The 26,851-nt window shown below is 39.4% G+C and overlaps 1 protein-coding gene across 2 annotated transcripts in view; it reads right to left on the bottom strand.

Annotated features, from left to right (window-relative positions):
- Positions 1-516: 516 nt before the first annotated feature.
- Positions 517-26,851, bottom strand: part of SPECC1 (sperm antigen with calponin homology and coiled-coil domains 1) — an 89,192-nt gene continuing 62,857 nt past the window's right edge. For both annotated transcript variants that reach the window (XM_075518433.1, XM_075518434.1), the window contains 5 exons: positions 23,173-23,323; positions 22,135-22,237; positions 5,121-5,237; positions 4,167-4,226; positions 517-3,402 (listed from right to left, as the gene is read on the bottom strand). In XM_075518433.1, the coding sequence (XP_075374548.1) occupies positions 3,313-3,402; positions 4,167-4,226; positions 5,121-5,237; positions 22,135-22,237; positions 23,173-23,323 (521 nt within the window). In that variant the 3' untranslated portion in view covers positions 517-3,312. The remainder of the gene's footprint in view (positions 3,403-4,166; positions 4,227-5,120; positions 5,238-22,134; positions 22,238-23,172; positions 23,324-26,851) is intronic.

Below are 26,851 nucleotides of genomic sequence, written 5' to 3' on the forward strand. Positions count from 1 at the left end.
ACACCATCCATGTCATATCATTACATGCTCCGTTCTAGGACATTTTCAGAGGATTCTCAGAACTTCTATGAAGACTATCCCTATACCCTCTAGATTAACTTAATTAACAAACTCTCTAATTTTAAAGGCAGCTAGAACTTTAATTTTGCAGTTGAAATTTGAGATGTCCTACAAAGGCCTGTAGATTTTCTGAAAATCAGGCTGGTCTGCAGCATCTTTTGTGGGAAAAATTTAAATTCATATTCAAATTTTAAGGTAGAAGAAAAAAAACAACAGTAATTTCTGAAAATCCAGGTCTAGAAATGTAACTGCGCAAGATTCAAAACAAAGAAAAAATATAGTTACATGAACAAATAAACAATATCCTTAATCTCAAAAAATAATCTGGAAGAGCATCTCTCAATCTCAAAGTATCAGCATTTTGAAATGAGACATTTTGCAGGTTTGAGGACTGGAAAGTAACATTGAGCAAATGGTGAAACTGAGTACCTTCCTTCCTACTGACAGACAGCTCCTTGTTCTAACTCCTAGACAAGTAAAAAATTTTTAAGAATATACCATTAGAATTGAGTAGAATTAGTGTTTGGTCTACTGGGGGGCATGGGAGAATAAGCTGCAGAAAGATGACAGAAACATTGCTTTGCAAAAATCATTTGGAAGAAAAAAGCTGCTAGATCAAACAGAATGGTTTGTAAAGTTAGAATAAGTCTTGGAGAAACAGATTAAAATAAATGTCAGAACAGCGCTTGAAGCAAATGATACTGACACATTAGGTAACATACATATTTAGTGTACATCTGACTGTCACATGGAACACACACTTGCAGTGACCAGAGGGTTAAGATAATCTTTCTTTCTTAGACCAAGGGGAGCCCTCTGACTTTGAAATGTTTACCAGACACTGGGTATTAAAACAGTTTTTCTCATCCCTGCAAGTGCCCGATCCAAAGCCTACTGAGGAATATGGAATTTTCTGTCTCGACTTCACTACGCTTTGAACTACAGCCCATTGGAGAGAATTGGGATCTCTGCCAATGGATACCTCAAGGGAAAAGAGCTTGCTGCATCCACAGGGCAATGGAGCTCTGCAGTGTGACTGCCTTCCTAAATGAACTCTGCTTAGCAGATATTTTTCTCTTCTATTTTTCTCCTAGAGACTCGTATCTAGGAACACTTAGAGCAACACATCCTATGTTCTCTAGGGATGGCAGAGTGTATGCTGAAAAATACTGGAGAGTTAATTCAATCTAGAAAGCACTCTCTTGCAAAGAAATAACTCTGGTCAGCATTTACAACTGCTTTCTCACAGTATAGGATGACACAAAGAGTGCAAGGGCATGTAAGTGCATGCCACTGTCCTTTTTTATCACACAGACTCTCAAAAGATTGGAATCAGACTTTCCTGGGGGCGATGGATTAGAATAAATGTCAGACTAAAACTAAGAGCAAGTGATGCTTTTCTCCTCCTGCAAAATAGGCATACACTGCATTCCTCCAACTTCCTTTCTGTTCAATACGCTCACTGACCTTGGATCATCTATCCTGACATCTAGCTGTCATCTATCACTTAATCCTGTATTTTGCTGTGAGAAAACCGAAGTCTGAAATAGGTTGTTTACTAATTAAATAGTATTAAAAAAAACCCCAAACAACAAAGCACTGTGGGGAAGCCAGAGGCTGAGATCAGCCACCTGCAAAGTCCCAGAAAACCTAAAACCAAGTTTCTTCTGTGAAATCGCTTGCTTCTATTTCATGAGCCTTTTTTCAGGAGTTAAGAGCAGTGAGCACGCACTATTATTTTTTGTAAGAGAGAAATGATTCCTAGCTCCCTAGGATTAACGTTCACAAAGCATCAAGCCTGGTCACAGGGTTAAACATGCTAACTAAACAACAACTTTCTTCTACCAGCATAATCTAAAGCAGCTAGGCAGCCTTCTATGAGGTCCTGTACAAAGCATGCTCTCCAAGACCTGCTCCTAGAACAAATTAAGCAGCCTGTTTGATACTGCTATCCTTGGAGACAAACAGAAAATTTAACTTCATGAGGTGAAATAAGAGAAACAGTATGATGGAAATTAAACCGTCTCTTTCAGACATTTTACTAACAGTATTATTGAGCTGGAAAGCTATTCTCTGGCGTCTTAGAGATTTCCAGGACACAGAGAGGGTTCCAGTTACATTCTTTGTAACTTGTGAAGTTGCAACTTTCATTGGTACTAATATATTACTGTGCTCCTTTACAGGGTAACATAATTTCCAAGTATGTAACAGTGCCCTATGGACTACATTTTATTGGACAGGGCACAGGCTGTCTTAAGGTTCGTGCCTCTACACAGCAATTACATATCTGTGCTGATTATACAGGATCAACACAGAAGAAAAGTTACTCAATCCACAAAAATATGACCTACTGAGATGTCACTGTATTGCTTAGAGAGTCATGACCTGATTACTGGCACCTTGCAAACTAAAGCTAGTAACTTGCATTTGCAATATTCCTGTAACTGTGCCTGCACAGTCAGCTGGGAAACCAAGCTCTGGCTTCCCATAGTAATCAAGTAACGAAGCTGTAGTAATAAAGCTATTTTTCCTCAAAGAGATTACTTCTGTTTGATCTGAAATGGAGTCCCAGCACCTAACAGGATGTTTTGGAGTTCTTTCACTACCTGGTGATAGAACAGAGCATGGTTTCTGAGTTACAAATGATCCTGTTATTATCCTGCTGGTTAAGCTATGACAGGCAAACTAGTATACTCATTGGGTCAGATGCATGAGAATAACTCAGGTTAAGGTTCTACACACTTATGTGCATCTGTCAGGATGTTTTATAAAATATATGGAGGCAAGAAAACAACATGTATTTGGGATGAGTTAAGCATGTTTTGGCAAGAAGAGCATTTTTGTGAGCTTTTGTATTAACGTGAATCTCCCAGCCTCCCCTGAGTGCCAGCGTAATCCACATTGATTTAGAACTTCATTTTGTAGCAGGTCTCCTGTTGGTGGAGTCTGGTTTGAGGCAAGCATTGTTTAGCACAAGGGGTCCTCTTCAGAAATATCCCATGCGTGTTCAAAAATGCTTTGCAATTTCCACATGGGAATAAAATTACAGGTGAATTTGGTTTGTATAGATGGACAATAGATACCTATTTGGTTGCAGTCCCAGACGTAGTCAAAATTATGGACGAGCTTTCTTTCAAACTAAGAGCTTAGGTTGGTTTTGGAAGAGGAGCAAGTGGATTTTTAAAGTGATCGAGTGCATCTGTAGCATTCTTTGTTCTCTTCCCCACTTCTGTCCACCTCTTGCTCTGCATCTCAGGTCTCAAAGTACTTGTAAATCTGGGCGACATACTGCATCACACTCTGCCAGTCTGGCCGGTCTGTGTACATCATTTCACTGAGTTCCTGCATAGGACAGACACATTGTCAAAACTTAGTCACGCACCACCACTGGGAACATTACTGGGTCCTCTGAGTAGATTGAACACTACTTCTGCTTCCATTCCAGAGCTCCTTAAAGCCACATACAGTATAAAAGTCCGTGGGAATGACATACAGGCCTAGTGCAATTCTGAAACTCATTAACAAACTAGTTAAATGGCCATATGCATTTTACATTCTGAAAAGATTTCTTCCATCTGCAATCAAAGATCAATTCTCTATATAACTTCATTTAAATTGCTGCTTCTTTGCATGTCTTTGGCTCTGTATTTAGCTCATGAACCCCATAATATTTTTTCCTTCATATTAAACTTATCTCTTCCTTGCCATCATATTGCTGATTTTAGAAAAGGCTTTTTAAACCGTTTAACAAACAAATTATCCTTCTGTTCCTTAAAACACTAAAACAGAAGGAAAGAAAATGGTCTAACAGGCAAGTCTGCCCATGAAAACAGGAATCATCTGGAATCGGCTTCCAAGAGGAGGACATAATCAATACTCTCATTTCAATACTAGATGACCTCCAGAAGTTCCTTCAAATTATATTAATTCTATGATTCTACAAATTCTTTCTGGAAGTTCTCCTAACACTATGAACTTTCAGGGATGGTGGTGCAGCCTTCCCTAGCACTACGTGAGCATTTTCAGTGCAAGCTGACTGACTGGCCACATGGCAACAAAGGCTTTGGAATGGTGTATGCATCCCTTGCTAAAAGTAGGTTACTCACCAGGCTGGGTTTGATGCCTACACTTTCAGCAGCTTGAAATGCTAACAGCAGATTTCTCTTCTGTAAAAATACAACAAAGGTTCAAAGGATTATCATCAAAGCATGATTCCTGAATCCTACTTTGCATCTGGTTAATCATTAAGTTTTAATGAGCAGGTATATTTGAAAACTGAAAAAATCTAGATTCAATACTTTCACTTTGTATTAGTAAAATACACTCACAAACAAGTTCTTTGTATTTGAATAGCTCAATCTACTTTTGCCCAAGCTACAGCCATCTCTTTTTGACAAAGAGGTTCTTGTGAAACTGACTACAATTTGGCAAAAAAAACTCCACTGAGGTTCTGTCTTTATTATGAATGAAAGGTTTCTGAAGAGGTGTTAACTCATAAGACATAAGACTTTCCTGTATATTGTGTAATTCTTATTGTAATAGATACTAGCTGTCTGAATTGAATCCAGTAAATCCAGCTTCCTCCTCTTTGTGAGGGTCTTAATAACATACCTGGAATGTGCTGACATGGTCTGACTTTTAGATACATTGCTGTCCAAGTAGTTCAATTAATGATCTGTCTGCCTACTGATCCAGCACTTTAATGTGTGCTGCCTAACTCAGGAGTGCAGAAATAGTTTAGGCTTTCAAAAGGGATGCTGTCTTCATGTTTATCTGCAGCACTCACTGGACTCAGGCAACTTGTCACTAACTCTTTATCCAGTAGTCCCAGCATTTGTCTCTGGGAGCTCACTGTTGGTTTCCTTCCCCTTTTTATCCAGTCTGTTTGGTTTGTAAGTTCTAAAATGACACTTGTCTCTTACTGTTGCTCCCACCTACTTATTTTGTATGAATCAAGATCAAAGTCTTGCAACACTGCGTCTCCACCACATATCTATCAAAATGGATGATGCTCACTGTGAATTCTGCAAATTGCTTAGAGCAGGTACAACAAAACTTACTTTATCCTGGCTGTTGAGCTCCTGGTAAGGAATATGTGCAGGCAAATATGTGTGCAGGAGAGCACAGAAGGCCAGCCCATCACTCCAGCTGCTGCTGAAATTGGTAATATCAATATTCTGTAAGAGAAAACATAAACCATCCCTGAACAGTGCTACACAACAAAAAAATCTCCAAACAATAGTTTTTATGCAGTCATGAAACAAAAACTCAGAGTATTAAAGGAATATAGGTTTACATTTTCCATTCTCTCCTTCTTTTTCATGTCAAGTAGAAAGATACCAAGTAGGATGGCAAGATTCAAAGTCCCGGATAAGGGATTATTAAGGAGTTCAATGTTTTTCACATCAGGCCCCAAACAGAGAGACTCTCTCCAATACTTTCTAGAAGGTGAGAAATACCATGTACAGCACATGCTGCAGGTGCAATTTTCCTGTGCTGGCAAGAGGAAGGACTTTATCTGGTCCCTTTCAATTACAGAATGGCAGAAATATGATTTCTCCAGCACCTACAACAGAAGTCACTGATATTTTAAAATGGCGTTTTGTAATTGATTTCATGCTTCCTTGTCTCAGGATGTGTAACAGAGGGATGGATTTGTAGAACGATGAGGCAGTGTAATCAGTGTATTTGACCACTGTTACCTTTCTGATATTACACAGCAGTACACGCTTTAATGAGAATGTGTAATTAACAATTATGACTTGATTCAGCCCCTTATCAAAAGTGATATCAAACTGATGAAATACTAACATAGTCCTCAAGCCCTAAATAAAGAATGTGCTTAATTGTATGTGAGAGGAAGGCTCAAACTTGGCAACAGCAACGGCTGAATGGGCAGCTTTCCAAGAGCTGGGCAGATGTGCCCAGTTTGCAGTCATTTGAATGAATGCATATCTACATTCTCATATTCTTTATCAATGCAGCATCTTTTATCCGCACATCAGAGAACACTTAACAAAAGGTAGATAAAGATCAGGAAGTCTGAGATACAGAATTTAATCATCTACCCCAATTCACAAAATGAGCCATAAGTAGTTGAGGAGAGGACAGAGGTTTCCTGATGCTCACTCTCCTACTACCATAAACACTGACAAATAAATGTGGCTGCATCACTGGTAACAAGTACAATACAAGATACTTACGGAACAGAAACAAACAGAAACCTTTAAATCTTGGCTTCACACATTTCCTAACATGACAACAAGGCTGAGCTTGCTCGAGGAAGCAATGTTTCAGGGGGTATGGATATATTTATAAACACCCAATTGAAACCCCAGAGCTGAGATAGAAAAAGCTCTGACTTGTCTGTAGCAACACTCCCACCACTGCAAGCTCCAACAGGAGAGCAGTAAAAAGGAAACATTTTGAAAAAAATAGTCTAATATGGTTGCGAGTTTAAATGGTCAAAAAGCATCTTCCTTCCCCTTGTTGCTAGACAGTGGGATTCTTCTTTGCTAGTCACATAACTTATTACAAGGGTGCACTCAGGTGCCAGAGGAAACCTGGTTTCCCTACTCATGCCAACTGAAGTCCAGAACCTGCTATGTTCAACAGGTGGATTAGAGTGATTACAGAAACAGAAACTGGTATTTTAAAATCAGCCCATCTGTAAAGGACTCCTTTAAAATACAAAGATTACTGGGGGTACAGAGTACACTCGGGGTTCTTCCCAGGGATTCTCTTGTGAGGCACAGCTGTAGTTAAACATATGCTTGTGGCCCAGTTCTGATGCTGTGAACAAGGTGACCTTTCTAACACTCTTGTTTGCACTGACTGGCCATACCAGCACACTAAGGAATTCTCATGGCTAAGTTTTGCTGCTGTAGTAGCAGCTGTAGTTCCAAATACTGGCTAAAAACAAAACAGTGAACTAAGTGATATTGCTTAGAAAAGTAACAGCTACTGGAGCATGGAAGGCTCCAGGACATGATGGTACTGCACCGTCTCTCACACTATGGCAGGTGTGGAGCTACCGTCAAATCATTCTCGCCAGCCACATCTTCCTGTGTGCTGAACTTCAACTCGGACTCTCTGCCATTTCATTTTCTTTATTTAGCTATTTTCCAGATAGTTTCAAGATTCCCCAAAAGATAAAGCTTTTACTGCATCTCTCATACAAAAGCTAATGCAGATGCACTAAAACCCAGACAGGAAGTATTTTAGCATATGCTCTTCACTTACTATGCCTCACTGATTAGTCGTCCAGCCGGGACTTTGTCCAGTCAGACAGGATTTCAGATTAGTTATAAATGTCCATAACCAAACACAGTCAAATTGAAGCAGTACAGAATATTTCAGGTTAAAATACTCTGGCTGTAATAACTCTACAAATGTAATGGGCTCAGAAAGCAGGCCATCAGCAGCAGACATTACCGCACTGCACCAGCCACCACATTGCATTTTGCTCTATTAACATCTGTCAACGGAGATTAAGGAAAAGCGATGTAGTGGCTTGATACCATCACAAGAAAAAAATACTTTGCTCCGAAAGCTGTCTTGGCTTTGCCTAATCCATAATGTCACACCATGGAAGTCCAACTTTGTGTTATGGAATTGGCTGAAGCTGGATTACTCTGCTTTCTTGACGTTTCAGAAAAACAAGTTACTTAGTATTTATCAATCTGCAGTTAGTGGGAAAGGACTGACTGCCAAACTACAGAAGTGTTTTTACTGAGGCCAATACATTTATCAGCAAATAGCATATCATCAAATGCCAATATTCTCATTTTATACTGTATGATAGAAATGGAAAATGGAGGTCGTGTCCCCCACCCGCCAAAGGCCATGGAAACAGGAACAAACAAAGCCTTAGTTAAGCAACAGGCCTAAACAAAAAGGCAAGTCATATTTGTGTGGGAACGTTATATCCGATCCTCATTTTCATGATGCTATTGAGATACCCATGAGATACAAAACTGTTCCTTCCTAGAGTATTTCACCAGCCCAGCATCAGTTTGATGATTTTACTTGTCTTTGTAGTTTTAACTATACCTAAAACTCGTACCTAACAATTTCTAACCTAACAATATCTAGAGATAAGAAGTGTAATGTCTACAATAAAATCAGAACTAGATCCAAAAATCCTCACATCTCCAACAGCATTGTCCAGCCAGTCACCTTCAGTAATTCTTGGATCCAAGTCTTACAAACAAGCAAAAGTTCAAGGATGGGGTTCTGCTGACAATATTTATGCCACAGATGAAATCTACTGCAAAATGGTATGTCATGATCAACAGAGAAAATGAACTCAAATCTGAATTTTGGTCCTAAATGCAAACCCAAAGTGAATATTCAAAAGTTCAGCTCAACTGTTCAGTTAATAGTACAACAACAAACACTTAGACATACTCAAAACCACTTAGCTGCCATTTTCACATCCAACAAGCATCAGTGAATTGTGGTTTTTTCCTCTAAACAAATGCATTTCCATTTCATACATGGTATAACCCCCTCTCTAGCATTTCATCTTGGATTCTGTGTTAACTACTTTTCAATTTGACATATAAGGACATGGTAAATGAAAAGCGATCTTCTGTGTTTTGATACACTGCAGCTTTACTTCAATACCTCCCCACTAGAGCACACCAAGAGGAATTAAGTCAAAATAGAGGCATTCTGATTTCTCAGAAGATCTCTGGCTCTGCTGAAGCCAGAAAAAAAAAAAAAGGAAAACAATTTAGGGAATGAACACCTTGGAAACTATTCACTTCTGTTGATTATTTTGGCAGTGGAACCTGTCTCAGCCTTTCTGCCACACCTCTCTATTCCTCAACACACAGTCCATGAATATGTGGGAGCTATTTGTGTACATGCTGGTTGTTAATGTACACTTCCAAACTGCAGGATGGAAGTTTGGTGATTTCTCTGTCTCCCAGTGTGCTTACAGCAGAACCCCCACCCCAAGCTCTGAAAAACTGCATGTAGCTTCTCATGAGAGACCTAGAAGTTAACCTATATAGGATGGCACCCTTTAGGAGGAAGATCAGAGTGTATGCATCAGAGTGTATGCAGAATGAATGTAGGGAGAAATATGAAAATGGAATAGGGACTGCAGATCAAACTGAGCTATAGTACTCATTAGGCAGGGTGAAAAAATTGCCATCTTACGGTTACAGTATGTCTCATGGTCACTGGTACCCCAATGTCTATCTTTAGCATGCCACCAGTGCTATCTTTAGCATGCTACACTGCTAAAGACAGCTGTACCAGAGATTAACCCCTGGCCCGTGGGTCAAGGGGTGCCAAGTAGCTTAAGCCTGCAGCGCTCAGGGTTACTAGCTTCATTTGGAGCAGACATATCCATATTACACAGCACTTGACCTGGGTCTGCTAAGAACCTTCCATGGTGCTGCTAAGAAAACAACTGGGGAAGTGGGGGTGGTGTAGTTGAAAATCGTGAAAGAACATGAAAGTCAGGCCAGAAGAGGGGCATTTTTATAGTGTGATGACAGAACCCTCTTTACATACCCTGTATGGAGTGGCAAAAAGGAACATGGAAAGATGCGAGGGTACAAAGTTTGCTGGGATAGTGGTAGACTACTGTGTAGAGCATAGAGGTGTCCAGACTAAACTATTTCCAGTGTAGTTCCCAGGCTTCTTGTCAGTAAAAAAAGTTCATTCACTTCAAACGAAAGCTCATGAGTGAACTACTATACATACACTGGGAATATTAAGAGACTGGGATCTGGAAGCACATCAGGGAGCACAGTTATCTGAAAGTACTGAAGTACCCAGTATGGTTCGTTTCTATGAATATTAAAGTATCTGACATTAAGCAAAGTAAAAAAAAAAAAAAATCCAGCCAATGTTATTTAGAGAGCAAATGTATTATCTATTATATTAGTGGTAGGCCAAGTCTAAAAGACACTAAACACCTGCAAGTCATTAACCTTAGCCCCTCACCCCAGGAACAGGACCTTTGCTTGCAGATAACAGAGCGCTATGAGAGCCACGGTAAAGACACACAGGGAAATCTGTGTGATCTGTTCTCACTAAAAACAATTTCTTGTTTATCTGAGGAAAAAACAACCACCCCATTAGATTTCACTAGATCTTTGACTCCAAGTCTTCAGTAAAAAGCAACAATGACATCATACGCTCTTCGTTACAGCCTGAGTATGTTAAAATACTGACATAAGATATTTCCGCTATGCGGATGTTACTGTGCCCACAGCAATGGCTCTCTGAGTCATAATTTTCTCTGTAAGACCCAGAATTATAAATTATAGACATGAATCAGCTTGAAGCTAGCCTGCAACTCTGTGGAAGAAAGCCTGCAATAAATATGACCTTAGCATCATTCTTCCCACCCTCCCCCCTCAGGATACAACATGTCCTCCTGCCTCTCAGAAGTCATTGGTATAGAACGGCACACCAGGAACATGCCAGAGTGGCTAATTATTGAGGTTCAGCCCATACAGAATATAAACTTAAATACTGAAGACAGAACTAGTTAAAATAAATATATTGAATAAACCAAAGGGAATTGCCTTGTTTTTAATAGCAGCTCCCCCTTAACTGGCTCAGCTTTCTGCAATCCTTCCTGCTTATCGCTAACCAGAGACCCACATCTCCTCCACAGCTCAGTGTTTTCACGTGGTTATATTTAGACACAGATGTCTGAACAGGAACCTCCTTTTCATGAGCCACATCTCTGCAAATCTGAACTCAGACCTTTCCAATGTAAAATCTGATCAAGGTACCTTGAAAGGCAACTTCCAAAGATTACCTACACCCACCCATCTTTAACAGTAGCTCCATGACACTGCAAATCTAATTTGGATTTATTACACCCTAATTGGCTGGGGACATGTTAGCAGGCTTCAGCCAAAGAGGTTCTATCAAAGGAAGCATATAAGCTTTGAGCTCTGGATAGGCAAGTTCTAAATACTTTCTAAGAAGCAATACAAGTGAAGAAGGGCTCCTTTTAGCATGACCTAACCTTCTAAGCAAACAAAACACTCCAGTTCATCTAAAATGCTCCAGCAAAGGTACAAAACATCTGGGCAATCTACTGGAAATATGGGTGAATTAGAAGCGTGGTCAGATCCAGTTAACACGGGTGAAAGGCATGAATGCCTAAAATTAAAGACTGCCTGGATTCTTCTGTAATTACAGGGTGCACCCAGATGACTTGGACAATTGCACACAGCTATTTTCAATGGGTAGCTGCAAGTCTAAAGTGATTTGTGTATCCCATTTAGTCAATCTACTACCAGGTACCTTTCTGAATTATCTTACAAATCTTTTTCTCTTAAATGGAATACACAATAAAGTAATGCCTCTTGATTTAAAAAAAAAAAATCCAGAATAACTTGTGGAACAGCAATACTGTTTATTGTATAGAGATTAAGTGGCTAGCCAAGACTGGGGAGGAAGCCAAATGACCTTCTATCCTCCAGGCTGTATTAATATCCCTAGTTCAAATGGTTCAGGCAGCTGCAGTCTCCATTAAGAACTGTTTTAACCTTTCTTTGAAACTTTGTGTTTCTAGCCCCATCATCCATATTTCTAATGCTTCTACCAGCCATGTCAGTAAGTCATGCATCTTATTGCTGATTACATGTGTATGAAACAACATAGCTCAGATAACATAAAATGCTATAGGAAAATGTTGTTAAATTATGTAATTACAGCACAGTGAAACGATAAGGAACTGGTGCCAGCTCTTTAAAGGTTATCCCATTTACTATGTGCCTTTTTATAAAGAAACAAACCCCATTCCCCATCACATTCCTAGGTTCTGTTTGCTCCTTGCTCCACTGCTGCCACAGGTGTTGCCTTGAGTTTACAGTTTATCATTTGCTTCAGTAAGTGTGAATTACTGAGCCTGCTTAGCATAGACAAGACATTAGAAAGAGAGCTTATGAGTAGATTTTTCTGCAAAAGCATCAAACATCAGTGGACTACAGCAGTCACATGGAGCAGGGACATTTAAACAGAGGAAATTTAACAAGCTTATTGTCATGCATCCTACACATAGATTTTTCAGCTCCCAACTATTTTAGACTCTCAAAAGCCAGAGATCTGAGAAGATCAGGCATGATCCAATTTGCTTCATTATCTTTCCTAGTTGAGTCAGACTGGCAAGAATAGGTAGCATGATGCTCTCTAAAGTTCGGTGCTCAAAACAAGCTCATCTGACAGGAGTCATCTTCAGAGACATCATTCAGAGTAAATTGTAAAGCCATTCTAAATTGATCTGTGCACTCTTCAAGCTCAGCTCTTTCTTCAGGAGGTATTGAGGAGGTCCATAACCTCTGCAAGGCTGCTTAGTTCCGGTATTTTGATTACAAAAAGAGATGGGGTGCTGCTATAGCTAAAGTTTTCATAAGAATAAAAAATGAAAGTAGTACTAAATGGGAGCTATTTAAGGTAATACATGATGAAGTAATTATGTGACCTCCCATTTTCTCTGCTTGCAAGGTGAAAACCAGTTACTACTGACACTGAAACCATCACTGTAACTATACATATGAGTAACCTCCCTAATGAGCCAAATAGCATCCATTCGTGCCCATCAGATCTATTGCTCCCAGTACCGTGTAGACTGGCAAACATTTCACTATACTTTGTTCTCATTTTTTAGGTTTTATTTGCATTTTAGTATACAAAGACTGACTTTTTAAAATTAAAACAAATTCTGGTGAACAAGGGTTGAGAGTAGTTGCTGGCACAGTGCTCATAACACACAGTGAATGTATTTTAACCTTTCCTAGCAAATAATAGGAGTTGTTTTGAATGCGAATTACCCCATGACAACATTCTCATTACTAAAAGTCACCTACTTCAAAGGTCTGACTAAAGGCTAGTAAAGTAACAGGTGTTTGTACATATTCCTCATTTTGGGTCTTAATTTATCTTTATTATCTTTGCACACCAGCTTGGGGGAGGGGAGGGGGAGAGAGAGAGAGTGTACAATGCTGAGTTCACAGGGAGCTGGCTTTTTATTACACAAACGTACAGGACCAAATGAGAGCTGGTATAAGCAGAAGCAATTTTATGGACATCTCTGGGCCATTTCAGAGATGAAGTAATGGTGACAAAAGATATATATCGAGTGTGACTGGTACTTCTCTAATTTACACCACTGTCACATTCAGTGAGTGGGCAAAACAAGTGTTAGTTATATCTGGAGAGGCAGAGGTGGATTACACAGCAAGACTAGGAACTAACAAATTCTCCTCATTGTAATAATCCCATTAGATATTGATGAGTTCTTATTTTGGCTATGCATCTCTCTTCTGCTCTTCAGTATAAATTATACTTGTTATGCTCACCTGCTGAAAGCCAACTCCCTGCTCGCTACACAACTAACACTTCCATCAATTTTCTCAGCAACTCGTATAAATGACACCACTGCTGAATGCCACAGAGATGAAACAGGCTAGGCTGTGTTCCTTCATTCCCAAGGCTGCAAGAATGAAGATGCAGCAGCATAGCTCCAAGGACCACACAGATACTCTGGGGAAGGAGGGAGGGAGAGAGGGGGAGGAACTAGCTCCCCTCTGTGTCCAAGACAGCAGCTCAGCTACTTCCTGCCTGGAGCCCTGGTGCAGAATTGCTAATGACCACACTGCTATTTCTAATTATCTGTATTGATAGTTCAGAGATTAGCCATATCCTGGAATTCTTGGGTGGAGGGGTAGGCTGCAGACTGCAGCTGGCTCACGGTAAAGGATGGAAACAAGGTGGGGAGAGGTCTCAACAGCAAAGGATATTCATGGAACAGGCAGCAGGGCTCAGCTCTCTCCCAGTTAAATTCACAGTTTGGAGCTGTTCCAGCTGGTGACCAATCAATTCAGTGTTTTCACTGATTGTCACTGCATCCAGGCAACACAAGGAAAGCGTCTTGGACTTTGGGATGGATAGAATATAAATGCTATTTTTAAAATTACCCAGCAGGATAGAACGTTACGCATGAGAGCGCTGCATGGGCATTTATTTTATCCCTCCAATCAAGAGACTTGTATTTGTTTACAGGATAAAGCCCCTTGTATGAAAAAAAGTAGAGCTTGGCTCAAGTTATTTGGCTACCCTGGAAGAGCACGTTTATGCATTGGCATCATTGTGAAGGGGGCTTGCACATTGGTAATCAACCTGATTATTCCCAACATGCCACGATTTGGCTGCTGCATTTATTTTCCAGACCCAACCCTGGGTCCAGCTGGGAAATACAGAGAAGCTGCATGTACACATTCCACTATAAGTGTTTTTATTTAGAAAAAGAAAACATTTATTCTGGAAAAAAAAATGAGAATATCTTGAAATTTTAAGCCTGTACTTTCATCAATTAAAATCTCTCAAGAGTGCCCTTTTTATCAGAGCATCTTTCAAAATATTACTGAAACTCATCATCATCCAATGATATGATATGATGATCTATATTTTAACAGCTAGGGAAATCAAGGCAATGGTATTATGCAAGACTGCCACTGCCAAAGTCACAAAGATGGTCCAAAGCAGACTTGGGAGCAAAATTTCTGACCAACATATTGTCAATTTTTATTTAAACACAGGATAATCCGTCTTATCTCAATAGCTATTAGCAAGACTCCCTTCAACTTTTGCATAGATAGAAAAAGTCTTTCTGAAGTCAACATCCTTCTCTTCTGCAAAAATCAAGAGAAACACAACGAGAGCCAGCAAATTCACCCGTTTCTCAGAAACTCAAAGAATAACTTCCTGGGAAAAACCCATTGCACATATATGCTACTTCTAAATGTCAAAATGCTACGAGTACTGTGGACGCAGAACTCTTCGTAAGCTTGTGCGTCCTCTCATACCAAAAGGGATATGCTAGCGTATGGTACTTTAGGGTAAGTGTCATTGTTCACCAGAGAAGAACTTTATTGCATCAATGGTATTGGCAAATATTAAGACAGACAGCTTTTTCCTGCTTACTCAGCAGGCTCTGGCCATAAGCCTCTAATCTCAGGCACACAGGTTAGTATGGCAGATGGGAAATCTTCCCAGTCCTCCCCAGAAGAGAGAGAGACTGCCATGAATGCTGCTTAGAATGAATGGGTGGCTGCTATTTAAATCTGGAGGGTTTTTTTTCAGTGTTTTTCTTCACCCACATCACACAAACTGGGAGTTATTTGTTTTGCTGCTGATTTTCAGCACACAAGAGCACAGTACTGTGGGAATCCAGCCTTTCCAGAGTGCACATAAACTGTGTGTAACAGCAGATGGGATTTATCTCCTATCCTTGTTGCTTGAAAGGCCTCACTTGGAAAGGTGGCCAGAAAACCTGTACATCTACCCCTCTGTTACTGCTGAATTACGGAATGCCACAGCTTACCTTGTTCTCATGACTAGTTAAATATTTAGACAGAAACCTGATTAATGTTGATATACGAGAGACTGATACAATTTTGAGACATATTGAAACAGTTTTATGCTACTTGTTGACACAAAATCAAAAAGTAATGTAGAAAAGGTTAAGAGAATCACTCCCATACCCAAGTGCACATCTTGTGATGAAGAAACAACTGGGTTCTTCTCTGTATTTCTTTAGGACAGTGCACAGCTGTGCTGGGATTCTCAAGGCTTTAAAACTAAGATCCATTATGTTAGTGTCAAAGGAAGCGTTTGACTGATTGTTTTACGAGCCAAGTCCCAGGAATTATATTCTGCCCAGGTTCAGAGGTTGAGAGGGTTGATCCTGGGTTTTGTCCCATTCAGCGCTCTGATCCTTTACTAGAACTGCCAGCCTGAGCACCAACCCTGAGGACTGTGGTAGCATTTGCAATATAGTCTCTGTTCACTCTCTGTGGTCCAAGATGGTGCATAACTAAAGTGTGAGGCAAAGTGCTCAGTCGAGACTTAAAAAAGATTGAGACATTAGTTGCTTAAGTAGAAAGATAATGTCAACTACCCACACTAATGACGTACAAAGAAATAACAGACTTCTTGTTTCTAAATATAACCCTTAGTTTCCAGAATAAGGAAGAAACCGCCAAGCACAGACATGTTAACGTACAACTGACCATGAAGGAGCTTTTAGGATCTCTTATAAAGCAGGTCCCCACAATGTGCAACCCCAGGAATACGGCTGCTTGATGCATCAGCAGTCAAAAAATAGTCTGTCCGGCTGGCTGTCCTAGCAGCAGAGAGAGTCCATCTCCCTAATGACAATGCATTGGCCCCATGACCACTTGACCAAAGGGGATGCATTATGTCCTCACCAGCCCTATCTGCATTTGATCTTTGGGCTACACTTAATCTGTGCTGGATCTCATCCAGCCAGCAAACGAGTCAAAAAAAATATGAGAAAAAGCAGGGGATATCATCATGGAATAGGGCTTGAGAACAAAGAGAGTACGGAGGAAATACTGCCTAGTACAAAAAGAAAAGGAATGCAAATTCCTGTGAGAAAAAGAAAGCCACAAATTCATAAACAGAAAGTTAGTATTAGTCTGAGTTTAAACTGAATACAAAAGGGTAAAAAGCTTTATATTATATCCACTGCCAAACCACTAGTCAACCAGTCTCTTGCTATAATTACTTGACAAACAGCAAATACTGCAATAGCCTTTATTTTTCTCCCTAAGCTTTTGCATCTTTGCTACATGAAGAATGTAGTACTATGCAGAGACACCAACTTTTACATAGTCTGATATACCAGCTTTATGCTTCTAGTAGTAAAAGCATTCAGAATTACATTTAATGACTTTTATGTTATGTTCGGAAGTAATTTGTTTCTGATTTCTGTCTCTCAAGGCTAGAATAGCCATAATAGCAGGAATACTGCAGGGCAGGGTTTTTTTCTTCTTTTTGAATAGCTGAGGCACTATACAGGAATGGCACTTTCATTAATATATACAGTAAAGACAAAGGTTGAAGTATTTAGACTCCTCTTAATGCCAATCGGCATTTCTGGAAACTATGCAGGCTGCAGTCTCCATCAGGATATTTCATCAGAGCCCCAAAACTATCTGTGTTTCAAGAAAAGGAAGCTTCAAAAAACAATTCACAACTTTTGAGGCAAATATTCAGAATGGTTGAGCATACAGATATTTGTATTTTGCTAATTTAGACTAAACAATACAATGTCAGAGAGTATTGCCCTAAAAATAGTTCCTACATACTCCTAAGCATACTTTCTAAAACTGCACAGTGTTCCTGGGACCTACTGCAAAGTCACATCACTCCAAATAAGGCATGGAAACAAATAAATCATTTTCTTCTAGCTTTGCTCATACTTGCTAGCGTATTTTACGCAGAATAATTAAAAGGAATTCTTTTCTCCAGGAACTACTTGTACAACATTAAAAGCTACGTAAAGATTGCTCTGGTTAGTAGTTTCTCCATGCTGTTGAGATTCCTCCAGATGGTATGAAATCGGATCTGAGGCTGGTCCCACAAATACCAGTAAGACCAATACAAGTTTATCAGCCATCTCATATTGGTGTCAGTGCTAATAGGGAGCACTACCTCTTCTCCTGAAGATGTCCACTACCTTTATCCATAAGCTGGTGTACTGACACTGTCATAATCGGGGAGATGACATAATGCAATGGCTTGAATGCACAGGTCGGGGAAAGATAAAAATCTTCAGAGGTATAGCTGCCATTTCCCTTTGTCAGTTCTAGAACATTCCTCGTCTCCTCCTATCTAGCATTCCTCTACTTAAGACAACCGCATGGATAGCTTTACTATAAAAGATAGTGGTTCTTCAACAAGTGGATCCCAAATGGGTCCTGTTAAACCAAATATAACTTTGATAAAAAGAATAACCATGATTGTGCATGGGAGAAAAGAGTTGGTCTCATTCTCTTTTCCTCTGTGCCACAGGATGGATGTGTAGTGGTTGGAAAAAACATGAAAACAATTCTTTTAAGCGAGCCATATTCATTAACATGGTAGCAATTCCCTCCTCTCTCTGGAGAGGGTATATGTGGCAGAAAAATAATCCTCAGTTCTAATGATCATGGGTTAAGTGCCTCTTGATGTTCCATGTTTTCACAATACATCTGTGGATAGTAATAAACTTAATCTAGAGAGGTTTGGCCCCTTGACAAATGGTCTCCACAGAGAGCAAACAGAACCAGGGCACTTAAATAACACCACAGTCACTAATGATATGATTATGGAAGGTGATAATGCAACAAGAATGACTCTCAGCAGCTTCCAGGAGTTACAACTCATGGGAACAGAGCCTATTAGAAAAGAGGCACCCAATTTCTACTTCACACTGTTGCTATGATGTATAATCTTTTTAAATAGATGAAAAAAGCCCCACCACAAGACAACAGAGAAAAAGCTATTTTAACATAAATAACTTACTCTCAGCAAGCTTTGTGGTTTAAAGGACTTGTGGTAATTGAGTTCCAGAGCCATAAAAGCAGTTCTCAAGTCTGGTCATCTCATCATCCTACATTATACACCATGATGTCAACAAATTCAGAGAGGCAGAAAGAACAGTCTATGTATGTCTGGCAAAAGAGATCATGTGCCAGTGCACAATTCTTATAGGGAACCATGCATTAGATTAAGGTTGTTTTTTTTAAGCTGGAGATTTTCCTTGAGGAAGTTTTGCACAAAGCCACTGAGCCCAAAAGCCTTATTTCACTACAATTCTTTTTACTGCTGAGATTTTTTTTAGCATGTCCCCTGCACAGTTATTAAAAATCGATGGCCAAAATGCCAGATAACATTCATCAAGGCATTGAGATATGACAATTGAAATCATATGATCAGTCATGCCAGTGTATGCAATCCCACTTTCATATTCTTTTCTCCTAGTCATTAACCTGAACTTCCACTTTATTTTCATTCTAGTGATTCTGTTTTCATGTTCTAAATAATTACTCTTTCTCTTTAGCATTCATATCTTTTTGATATCAAATCATTGTTTAAGTAGGGATCTTAGAAATGACATAGCAGATTAGAGAAACATAGATGCTTCCATGTTTCCCCCCAGTTACTGTAAACTCATGCAATTTCTTTTTTTAAAAAAACAAACAAAACCCTCCACGTCACTACTAATTTGTGTTGCACTTCTCTCAACTCCCTCCAGTGTTCCTCTCTTGTTTTATGAGATTGCCTCCTGGGGAACACACTGAAGTTCAAAGCCAGGGAATATTCCCACTGTAGTCAATGCAAAGATATATGCCAGGAGCAGGATGTAAATTTCTATCTACAGTATAAGCTTTGTATGGATTAAAGCATTTAAAAAGTGCAGCCTTGTGTGCTGGTCCCTAGGTCTTATCCCCAGATACCTTCCTAGGTCACTAATCCAGCTTTCCTCAGGGAATCTGGGACATCAGTAGTAGCTGCTACTGAGAGTATTGGTTATTCTAATCCATTTTGCTCGTGCTGTTTAATGAAATCCAGTATCTTCATAGTTTAAACAGAAAGGAATCTCTCTCTTCCTCACCAGCTCAGATCAGGAGCTGTTACTAGACCTCAAAGGCAGTACATTTTGCCACTGAAAAAAGAAGTTAGGCAGCCAAGCAGCAAGTCTTTTATTCTCTCATTCCACTGTGTCACAGAGCTGAAAACAGCTTGCATCCAAGGTTATCTGTGGTTCTGGGCTTTATGTTAGAAAGAATATGACAGATTATACTGGGATTTACACAGATGATGCCTCATAGACAGGGGTATTATCTATGGAAAAGAAGTCATGCACATCCTCAGGGTTCTGCTTGGTAGAGTTCATTACCTCATTCTCACCATTGCAGTGGCTAAGGCAGGAAGGAGGATGACGTTCTTCGCTCCAGTTCTTTGTACTCAAGAATGATAAAAACTCCCTGTGGAGCTTAATATCAGCCTTATCGTAAGAGTGCAAGGGTCTGGGAAAGCAAGTTCAAGAAGAGTTAGTGAATGCACTGAAAAGAGCGCAATGGGAATGAGAATCTGAGGAAGAACATCCAAGAGATAATGCCTCTAAATGAAGCAGTGAAGATAGAGAGGCAAGGCTCTCACCATAAATCAATACTGTGTTTGTCCTTTGGTTCATCTGACTTTAATTTCTGCCCTGAGATCTTACACTCTGGGTAATAAGGCTCCCCACCACATCACAGTCTGAACTTCTCAGACTCTCCTGGATTACGCAGTGTTTGTCAGTGTTTTACAGGCTTGTTCTCAAAAGCTGCTGAAAACTCATTCTGCTGCTTTAGAAAGAGTAACGACAGAGGACAGCCATGAACAGAACAAGAGCCTCATCAGAGCAGGAACCAAAATGACAAAGCTTTTTCTGAAACATCATCTGGACCGTCACATACCAACAACACTCCAGCAGCCATATATAAAGCAAAGACTTCCACTATCCTCTGAAGCATGGACATACTTTCCTCCAGAGACTAATACTAAAAGGAAAACAAATAGACCTGGATTGCCTTGCATACCTCCTGGGTGGCCTGCTATCTGATACACAGTTAGCTCCACTACTTGGGTTCAGCACAGAAAAACAAAACTCCTTTTCTATTCTACCACAGAGGGAATACTTGTCACTCTTGGTGCCAGTCCGGTACCTACAGAATCAGGACAGGCCTCTATCTCTGCAAAGCCACATAATAATTTCTAAAAGCAATACATTTAGTCCAACTTGGGTGTAATCAGAGAAAGAAAACTACAGGCTGACTCTCAGAGAATAGTTCTAACAGCGAATTCATCGGTGTTAGACTGTTTTAAGAGAAGTGGAGGAAGCTCACCATATGCACTATCTGAAACAAAAAAGGGCAACACTGTCAGGAGAAAGTGTTACTCGACAGGTGGGTTTGCTGGCTTAACAGAAGTTAGATTTGGAAAAGTTATATTTCGTGAATCACTTTCTGAGGACTGGATGGGAATGTTCTCCCACACCTTCAAATCCAAGACCAGGAGAATTTTAGTAGATGAGATATAAAATAAATCAACACAGCATAGATCACACAATTTCAGGGGACAGCACTGTGGCGCCTTTTAGGCAGTATCACAGAACTGGAGGCTAAACGCTAACCCTGGCTTTATTCTTTCTAAGGTGTATCTAAAGTCAAGAGCTTTCTCTGATGCCTGTCCTTCTGTGAAATTGGTGCAAGCCTGATGAATATGCCAGTGCTAAGAAATGACTCAAGCTTTTCTAGATCAATTTACTTAAAGGGAAAGCTACCGTCTTTTCTTCCAAATTCCTGCAGCTAATGCTTCATAAAGAGCTGGTTGTGAAGAAAAAAAATATTTTATTATTTACTTTAAAAGATGGACTCTGCTTTTATTAAAGACTTGCTCCAGGGTGCATATCATGTGGTGATAACTGCTTTTGCCTTCTGCTCTAAGTAACAAACAATATTATTCTTAAGAAGGAAAAAATCTCAACATTATATCAAACAAGACTATCCTGCACACCCAGCATATATCACAGGATGAACTGTTGTCTATAATTGCCTTCTACAGCTCAGTTACAAGCAGAACCAAAGGCCTAACTCAACTGCATACAAACACTAGCCAGAGCTTGATAAGCACAGCAATGGCCATACAAGAACTGGACAAATCATTATGTCTGTTTAACAGTGAAAATGACATCCTCAAGCAGTCAAAACTTGCTTTGCAAAATCCCATTAAACTGCAGAAGATTAGAAAAAGCGGGGCCCCAAGCTGCAAACTTCATTTGGTCAAGGCCACACAAAGAAATATTTCTTCGGTTTTACAGAAACGACCAATGAAAAAACTCTCATAAAAGCACATCGCCCACAGAAGCCTATAGAAAAAGATATTAGAATGTAATTTCAAAAATTGATGCCAAATTGAAGCTGCTGTGCATATACACTCTGTTTCTCACCATCAGCAACCTTTGATGCAGTAAATATTTTGGGATTTGTATACGAATTACTTATGAAAATGTAATATTGGGGACTGCAGTATTAAAGAAATCTGAAGGAATAGGATGGAAACAGCCAGTGGAAGTAAACATGCAAAAATCAGCAGACTGAAATACACATATTTGTTTGAAGTGACATTGCTTACTGCACACCTATAGGAAAGTGATGAATTACTCTCCAGAGAAAAGTAAAAATGTACCTATTCCCTTACCTGGTAACCTTCAGTCTTCTTTTGGCACCATTTCAACAGAGCATTCCTCTTCGAACCACCATACTCCCGAGCCAAGGCTGCCAGTGGGTCCTTTCTCTCCACGCTAACCCAGGGAAGCATAAGGGAGAAGAAGATAAATATGCCTGAAGTCTCTTAATTTTTACCAGTGTGTAAATATCTGTATGACAAAGCAGAATGGTAGCACAGAACCTAAATGTAAACCAAACTCTAATAGCTTTCAGAGCTTGCATTCTGTATTTGCCTTTAGATGAGACAAATTCAGTTGGTATCACTGCATACAAAGAGCTGAAAAAACAGCAGCCTATGGATATTCGATGGCATGTGTTAACCCAGCATTTCTGCTATTATTTTCATCAGCTTTACTTAGAAACTTACATATTGAAAAATAAGATTTAGGGTGCAGAATTGAAAGAAACTATCTAAAGAATCTGTAACAGCAAATTCACATCCAATTGAGCTGCTGCAGAATGAGTTCTTGAATAAAATGAAAAATCTGGAAGCTGTATTGCAGTCAAGGCCTCGAGGACAGTTAAAGGCCAACAATCAAAACACCCGCATTGTCTCCACCCTACAGCTTCTACCATTGGAAATAATGGTGGAGATCAGAGGAAAATACATATGTTTTTTCTCAGGACAGAAGAAAATTATGTGTCCAGCTTTCCCTTGGACCGCAAAGCTCTTAGTTTTTAACTTGTCATAACATGCAAAGCTACAGTAAGATAATGAGGGTTGACCACTCGTACACATGATGGAATTCTTGTATACAACTTAGTGGCTCCTGAAAGCTTGCTTTCTTCATTTTGTCATGACTGCTCATCTTACAGATAACTGTGGTTATTATAATCTGAATTATGATATTTAGATTTGACACAGCCTAGTAATTCTGAACTGGACAGACAAGCCAGCAGAGTTTCCACTGGAGACAGGGGTCCACCAGATTAAAACATTCATCTTGGTGCCAGGTAATGCTGTCAATCTTTCCACTGTGCTGCTTTTCCCAGGAAACTGAGTTGGTACCTGAGTTTGCTTTGGGGTTTCAAGCTGCTGGGGGTAGAGGTAAGCATTCTGCTGCTGAAGGCCATAGGGGGTTTGCTCAGGGATTCCAGGGAGGGACTTTTACGGAGGTAATGGTCTGGTTTCAGCTCTTCACTTCTCCCCTTCAGAAGGTCTGTGGGAATTAAAAAAAAGCTGTCAGTTTGCAGTCTGAGGAGTTTGATTAACCACTGTCCTGCCACCCAGCACACAATATGTAGTCTGTTGTTTTGATTCTAAACAAATGTACTCATTTGTTCATTAAACACACATGGGGCTAGGAAACCTTGAGCAGATTAGAGGTGATCATAACAAGGAATAGCTTTGATGATTTCAACAGTACAGACTGCCTGGTTTCCTGTGATTGATACTCCTGCTGGGGGGTAGGGGCCTCAGGTGAATGAGGGGAAATACCAAAACCTACAGTCTTAAAGGTTCAAAAGCTGATCGCCAGATATCTTCACCAGATGACTGACCAGCCCTAGTACAATAATTTCTTTTCTGCCATTAGCAGACTTGTAACAAAAAAGCCTCTTGTCTCCTGAATACAACCTAGCTCAAGGCATTTATTATCGCATGATGCTGGGCATCCTATCTGACAGAACTTTGAGAAGTCTCAATATATTCATAGCAGATGCATCTATATTTTTATTACACATATTACATTTTTAATAAATTTTATTATATATATTTACATGTATATATATGAATAAATAAAATAAAATCAACAAAATTAGTAGCCATAGAATCCAATGTTGATAGGTTTTTGAAGAGAAGCCAAAGAGATCATAGAAATCAAATTATCTCCCCATGCATACCAATCATGAGGTAGAGTGATGTATAACACAGGGAAAGTTGGCTGCTGCTTTTCTGTAGACAAACTGTGAACAAGCCAGGATCTATGGCTGGGACATTATGAGCTGTTATTGGAAATTAACTGAATGTGGAACACAACTTTTTCTCCTCCTTTTCAGTTCACAGAATCACAGAATCGTATAGGTTGGAAAAGACCTTTAAGATCATCGAGTCCAACCATTAAGCTAACACTACCAAGACCACCAGTTACCTCCCTATGTTAATTATCAATTAATACCATATCACCTAGAGGTGTGAATTCCTTCTTATCTCAGCTTCAGCAAGGGTTAGTATCATTGAATCAGCCCTAAATTTCTTTTCAGCAGTAACTGGGGTGTGTGTATCAGCAGTTGCCAGATAAACACATCCTTCCAACAGGCATGCAGCTGCCCTTGCTTTGGCTCCTGAATTTTGCAAGACTAAATCAGCATTTGTAGCTGCTGAGACCTATACGTATTTCTGCACCTTCTTTCTGCAGCATAAACAGCTGCTAAGTTCCTATCTATTAAGAAGTCCAGATGGAAAAGGACAGAATCCAGGCCCAGGAGACTGTCTCCTTTCCAGCATCTTGGCTGTTGGCAGAGCTTTGTTGCACTGGATTGCATACACCTTGCTCAGTCAGGGTCATCCTTCCTTCCACTCACCTGTCCCTTCTTTGTGTGCACCACGAATCCATAACAAACAAGAAATAGCACACAGCATACTTTTTAAAAGTCTTTTTGTTGGTTTTCCACTATATATTCCAAATGTGTATGATTCTTCTAGCTCCTCATTAGGTTGGATTTATGGGGAATTGCCTCAAATTTAAATAGCCACACCAATCAGACAGGCATCCAATGAATGATTCTTGGGATTGTTTTAAACTTAAGAATATTCTGCTTAGAGAAACAGATCTACCACAAAAGGCATATCAATAAACAAAATCTGAACATTATGAAGAGGAATGTAGGTTTCTCACTAGTTTATAAGGATAGCAAAAAAAAAAAAAAAAAGGCACTGTTAAATTGTCATTAACATAATTGGACTGGTTAATGGCATGGTCCAATTAGGAAGTGCTGTGCCAATCATTCAGGATGCATTCATGCATGGTACAAAAAAGGGAAGGAGAAGGAAGGATCCCAGATAGGAATAAAGGCTATTAGAAGCATCTAGCTGGAAAGAAAAGAGGGAGAAGATGAGGGCATATTAGGAATCATTTGGAAAGAGAAACATGATAATAATCGTATGAAAAATATGTAACATGATTAAGGAAAATCACATTCTGTTAGCACTATTTATTTGCACCATTTAAATAAACTTTGTGGTTACTGGTTTGAATTATACAGTAGTTCCTGAAGTGGTGCAAGTTAACAGTATCCAGTTTTGCACTTTGAGTCTCACTTGCGTAAGTAATATACTTCCTTTGCACAAGTAATATACTTCCTTTGACTTATTTCTGGCTGCTAGAAACTCCAGGACAGAACCAGTAAACCTCCGATTCTAAATTAAAAGATCATAGCCAAAGATCAGTGCTTTCTGCGAAGTAATCCATTCTCCTCTCCAACGATGTAACATTTGGGTCATATTAAGGACATCACAGAACCCTGCTGTGATACTGGTCAGATGGAATCAGTCAGAAGATTATTATTATGGAGACTACTTCACTCTGAATTTCCTTGGGGATATTTTTTAATTCAGTGTTGTTATCATAGGGCTTAGATCAACTGCCTTCTAGGATTATTTACATTGGAACCAGAGCTATTACAACTTTATAATGAGTAAGCCTTTGCTATGGATTATTGGAACTAAATTAAACCCAGGTACAAAGAGAAGCTGTAAATACAGGAACTTGTTAGATAAGCAACCATAAATTTTTACCATACAATGGCTAATAAAATATCTGTTGATTCCAACAGATTGTTACAGAACAATTGTCTATGGGTAATGACAGTAATTATCCATGGCCTGAAGTGGGATATTTATTATTAAGGACTGGCATTATATTACACAGTTGACAGATTACTTCACTCTACAGTAAACTGGTAGAGATTGAAAAGGTGTTACGCTCTGTTTAGGATCATTGTATACTCTCATGAAAGACATTTTCTGGAAACCAACTGATATAAATAAGTAAACTCAGTCTGTTCCACTATAACGTCTGCTTGCTTAGCATTTACTCCTGCAGGAGAAGCCAGTAGCACAGACAAGATGTTATTTGTTTATGCTGCCATCTACCCTATAATCTGTTTTGCTGTTCAGATCCAGTATGTCTTCATCTTTAAATGATGGAAGGGGAATCTTAGCAGATTATCTGAAAAGTCTAAAAATGAAGACGGTTATAATTTCTCTCCTGCACTAGCAAACTATTGCAGAAAATCCAGTCTACCAATGAAGAAGTTGTGACTGATTTCTTTTGTCCCTCCCTGCAGTTTCACTGAGGTTTCACTACAGGAATATAATATTTCATCTGTCCTTAAAAATTCAATAATCTGTTGTTACTAGCTTTGATTTCAATGCAACAACGACATTCAGGACTAGATAATCAAAATAAAGGGCACTAGAGAAAATGGGAAACAAACACTGGTAGAGAAGAATATTAAATGACAAGAGAACAAAAGCAAAGTGTGAAATAAAAACAAACCCATCTCTTGAGAACTCTCAGAACAAACTATTTCAAGCCCAAATATGACTGCTCCTAAAACAGTCACATCAGTATCTGAAATGTTTGATGTATTTCAAATGAAGCTTAATTTAAAAACAAACAAACTCTCAAAAGACAGTGCTTTGGACTTGTTCCAGATATATACATGTTGAACAAAATCCAATCCTC

This window comes from Mycteria americana, chromosome 15 (assembly GCF_035582795.1).
Source record: "Mycteria americana isolate JAX WOST 10 ecotype Jacksonville Zoo and Gardens chromosome 15, USCA_MyAme_1.0, whole genome shotgun sequence".
NCBI classification, from domain to species: Eukaryota; Metazoa; Chordata; class Aves; order Ciconiiformes; family Ciconiidae; genus Mycteria; species Mycteria americana.